Source organism: Equus asinus, chromosome 8 (genome assembly GCF_041296235.1).
Source record: "Equus asinus isolate D_3611 breed Donkey chromosome 8, EquAss-T2T_v2, whole genome shotgun sequence".
Classification (NCBI taxonomy): domain Eukaryota; kingdom Metazoa; phylum Chordata; class Mammalia; order Perissodactyla; family Equidae; genus Equus; species Equus asinus.
In genome coordinates, this window is record NC_091797.1 from 44,070,323 (window position 1) to 44,075,377 (window position 5,055).

Here is a 5,055-nt window from a genome sequence, read left to right on the forward strand (position 1 = left end):
TCTTGGAAGCACCAGAAGGTAAGATTGGAAGAAGAAATTTTAATCACAAAAATTCTAGGACTTTTTGGTTTCAATGAGGCAGAAATGGGTGAAAACCTGTACTTTTTCAGATACTTCCAAAGCAAAATATAATTTTATATTAACTTGGCATGAATTAATTCATCCCAAATTTAAAACTTGAATAACATTAAACTTGACTAGGTCCTGAGCTTTTTAAAAGGATACTAAGTGAATGTAAGGCATTGTTATGATTTGGTTGTTCTGTAATGTATGCCACTTGAAAAATCACTTAGAGAATCTCTTCATGGATCTCGCACTATACTTCAACACTTTTTTCCCCTAAGAACCCCATATTCAACTCTGCGTAAAGCATAGTTCTGTTTGATTAAAATGTTACTTTAAAAATGGAAGCCATAGACTTTGCCTTTCAGAGACCTATACTCTAGTTGAGAGAATAAGTATTTACTCAAAACAATAGGTGGCAAGTAAAGATGGAAATCCAATCAATGTATTTGTTATGGGTTGAACTGTGTCCCCCTCAAATTTGTATGGTGAAGTCCTAAACTCTAGTACCTCAGAATGTGATCTTAGTTGGAGATATGGTTCTTACAGAGGCAATCAACTTAAAATGAGGTCATTAGGGTAGGCTCTAATCCAAATAATTAGTGTCCTAATAAAAAGAGGAAATTTGGAGACAGACGTGAACACAGGGAGAATGCCATGTGAAGTTGAAGAAAGAGATCAAGGTTACACTCTTACAAGCTAAAGAATACCAAAGATTGCCAACAAACACCCAGAAGCAGGTGAGAGGCATGGGATTCATTCTTTCTTACAGCCCTCCGGAGGAACCAACTCTGCTTACACCTTGATGTGAATCTTCTAGCCTTCAGAACCAGGAGAAAATAAATTTTTTTCTTTCCTCCACCCAATTTGTGGTCTCATGTTCTGGCAGCCCTCAAAAACCAATATTATATGATTAAATACCAAAATCATGATAATGATAATGATTAAGATGGTTGAAACTTATTTTTTGAGATATACTTTGGATTAACCTTTGTGCTGAGTGATTTACAAAAGTTATCTTTTGTAATCTTTACAACAAATCTAAGAGATACATATTAGTCTCACTATAGAAATTTTTATAAAAAGAAGAAGAGAAGGCCAGATGATATCATGATTGGCAGTAGAGTGATAATTCAAACCCAGACATGTCTGATCCCAAAATACACGTCCCTGTTCAATGCTCTGCACTGCTTTTGGTAGAGCAGTAGAAAAGGCCACATGACTGAGTTTAGTGAATGGGGAGAATATTATCTATTAAAATGAAACAAAGCTCATGAGGATGATGAACTTGTTCTAGAGCTTGAACGAAGGAATGAACCCAAAATATTGAGGTGGCTTGAAGAACAACGTGTATTCTTTTTTTTTTTTTTTTTGAGGAAGATTAGCCCTGAGCTAACTAACATCTGCTGCCAATCCTCCTCTTTTTGCTGAGGAAGACTGGCTCTGAGCTAACATCTGTGCCCATCTTCCTCTACTTTACATGTGGGATGCCTACCACAGCATGGCTTGCCAAGCAGAGCCATGTCCGCACCCAGGATCCCAATGGGTGAACCCCAGGGCGTCAACACAGAACGTGTGAACTTAACTGCTGCGCCACCGGGCCGGCCCCCAAAGTGTATTCTTGATGAGGGAAGTTACCAGAGCCAAGACCTCACATAGGAAAACATCATGAAGTATTTAGGATGAAAGAGTAGGATTGTCAGTGTTTGTGTTGAAAAACAATGAGGAGAAACCTCTTGAGAGGGAGGATGTAACCTCCTGTGCAGTGTCCTGAACCCCAAAATAAGTAGTCTCCATTTGTTATCTGACAATTTGGAAGATTCTGGAGGCTTTTGAGGAAAGTGACATAACTCAGTGGTACTAAAAAAAGTAATTAAAGAATATTGTATCCAGAGAATGGGAAGTAAAGGATTTACTTTACTGGACATTGGATGAGGTTACCGGGAAAGGTAGAGGAAATTTTCAGAGGTAGGCAGTGTGTCTTTCTAATAGATACTAGCCATTCTCTATATGGGATACTGTGAGCAGGTCCTCTTTGAAAGCAGGAATACGGACTATATCAGTAGTTCTCAAACACTAGATAGCATCCATATCACCTGGAGATTTGTGAAAACATATTCTTGGGTCCAACCCCCACAGTTTCTGATTAAGTAGGTCTGGGGTGATGCCTTGGAACTCACATTTCCAACAAATTCCCAGGCATTGATTTTCCCTGGTTAGGGGATAACACTGTGAGAACCACTGGACTAGGTGAGTGCTTTCTCTCCATTTTAGGATTATGCTCTACTTAACCTGCTGTGGGCTTTTTGCTGTGTTCTGCAGGAAGACAGTGTTGCTGGGTTTATAACTCTTCTTTTAATGATAAAAGGAATCATGTCTGCAGTTGGCTGGTTTCCTCTTTGTTGGTGCTACAGCAACATGAAAAGGCATCTCTGTCCAGTTTGCTTTGTCTGAATCATTGCATTAACAATTCCATTTTTTCCCTGGTTAAAAGCTGGCCATGGTTCACTCTTACACTGATAGAAATATACTAGAACATTTGTCTGTTTGTTTTGCCCAATTTGGTACTGATTTAGAAAATTCTGGGGCCAGCCCAGTGGCACAGCAGTTAGGTGCGCACATTCTGCTTTGACAGCCCAGGGTTCACTGGTTCGGATCCCGGGTGCAGATATGGCACTGCTCATCAGCCATGCTGTGGTAGGCGTCCCACACATAAAGTAGAGGAAGACGGGCACGGATGTTGGTTCAGAGCCAATATTCCTCAGCAAAAAGAGGACGATTGGTGGCAGATGTTAGCTCAGGGCTAATCTTCCTTAAAAAAAAAAAAAGAAAGAAAGAAAGCAAAGAGAAAATTCTGCTGAAGCATGGGATATGGATTTGGGTAGCTTCCTACATCTTAAAGTTTCTTCATTTTATATGTGAAAAGAAAACTCAAGATACTGCTCTCCTAAACTGAAAGATAAATGATAATTTAGTTTTTTTACTGTCATTTATGATTAAATCACCTAAAACAGAAGTAGGAATTACATGTAATTATTTAACGATTATTCTGAACTGGAGGTTCATCATCTATATTATTGTATCAGTAGTAGCCCCTTTGGTCTCTAACTTTGGCGCACAAATGAAATTATATAAATGCATGTGTCAATATCTCTCAGAAACAACAGATAATTAGTTATAATTGTTACTTTATTATATAGGCAATGCCGTTCAAAATGCTATTCCAGAGGATTTACAGAATTTGCTACACAGTGACATATGACAAATTTATAAATGTACTCCTATCTAATACTAGATTATATGTTGAAGAATCAGATGCTCTGCCCAGACATTGTGGAAAGCATTTGATATCTCGTTTAACAACCACAACAATTCAATTAAAAAGTTATTTCTCTTTTGTAAAGGAAGTAAATTGAAGCACATAGAAATAACTTGTCAGAGGATATGCGAGTTTGTAGTGGTGAAGCAGGAGTGTGGTTAATGCTACCTGACTGCAACATCTCTACTTATTCCTTTACACAGTCCTGACCATGTCATGCATGTTAATACCAGAGCACAACACATAGAGTAGACAATAAATAAATAACCAAATGTTTAACTTTTGTAACTTCTTGTGGTTCTAGATAATGAAAATATCCATCATGGAATGGGAGAACCAGACATCTAGCTCTGACTTCATCCTGACGGGAATCTTCAGTCACGCTCCCACTCATATCTTCCTCTTCTCTCTGGTCCTGGGCATCTTCACAGTGGCACTCTTGGCAAATACTATCATGGTTCTCCTCATCTACCTGGATACCCGGCTCCACAACCCCATGTACTTGCTCCTCAGCCAACTATCCCTCATGGACCTCATGCTCATCTGCACCATTGTACCCAAAATGGCCTACAACTACTTGTCTGGTAGGAAGTCCATTTCTGTAGCAGGATGTGAAGCCCAGATATTCTTCTATGTGTCCCTCTTTGGTGCTGAATGCTTCCTATTGGCTGTCATGGCCTATGACCGTTATGTTGCCATTTGCTACCCTCTTCAGTATCCCAATCTCATGAACTGGAAAATCTGTGGAGTCATGGTTGCCTCTTCATGGACCCTTGGTTCCTTTGATGGGATTGTTGATGTAGCTGCTACTTTGTCCTTTTCATATTGTGGCTCCCGAAAAATACCCCAGTTTTTCTGTGATGTGTCTGCGCTCCTAAGTCTCTCATGCACTGATACTTCCACATTTAAAACACTTGCTTTTATCTGTTGTGTATTAATGCTTCTTTTCCCGTTATTACTCATCATTGTCTCCTACACTCATGTAATTGTGGCTGTCATTCGCATGAGTTCTCAGGAGGGTCGGCACAAGGCTTTCACGACCTGTACTTCACACCTTCTTGTTGTCGGAATGTATTATGGAGCAGCTATGTTCATATATATGCGGCCCACTTCTAATCGTTCCCCAATCCAGGACAAGATGGTGTCATCCTTCTACACCATTCTCACCCCCATGCTGAATCCCCTTATCTACAGCTTCCGCAACAAAGACGTGGCCAAAGCATTCAGTAAGGTCCTAGGGAAGGGGAAACCTAGAAAATTATTTGGATAATGATCAACAAGGGCTTTTCCTCTCATAATTCCTCTCTCTCAATCTGATACATTCATTTATTTAAAAACCTGTTTTAGTAACATATATAAACCACTTTCATAAGGTATTTATACGCAGCAGAGTTGATAGACTCTGTGTACACATGCAATCAACTGACATATTTTGAATTTATTGCGTTTATTTTGGTTTTAAGAATAAGTCAAAGTTCTTGAAAAGTAAAAAATTAAGTTAGTAAACATATATACCTTAGTTACAGAACTAAATAAGAAATAAAACTGCATTAAATGTTTTCCCTTATTTTGAAAGCCCAGGTCTGATTAAACTGCTTATATTCCGTCTTATGTACTGAGTTAACTAGTACACTTGCCTAATTAAGTTTGTTATTAGTTCTTTCAAAATAAAT

At 38.8% G+C, this 5,055-nt stretch overlaps 1 protein-coding gene across 1 annotated transcript; it reads left to right on the forward strand.

Moving 5' to 3' along the window:
- Positions 1-3,704: 3,704 nt before the first annotated feature.
- On the forward strand, positions 3,705-4,652 carry LOC106829638 (olfactory receptor 2M3-like). Its single transcript, XM_014838851.3, has one exon. It carries the CDS (start codon positions 3,705-3,707, stop codon positions 4,650-4,652), a length of 948 nt encoding a protein of 315 aa, XP_014694337.3.
- The last annotated feature ends 403 nt before the right edge of the window (positions 4,653-5,055 follow it).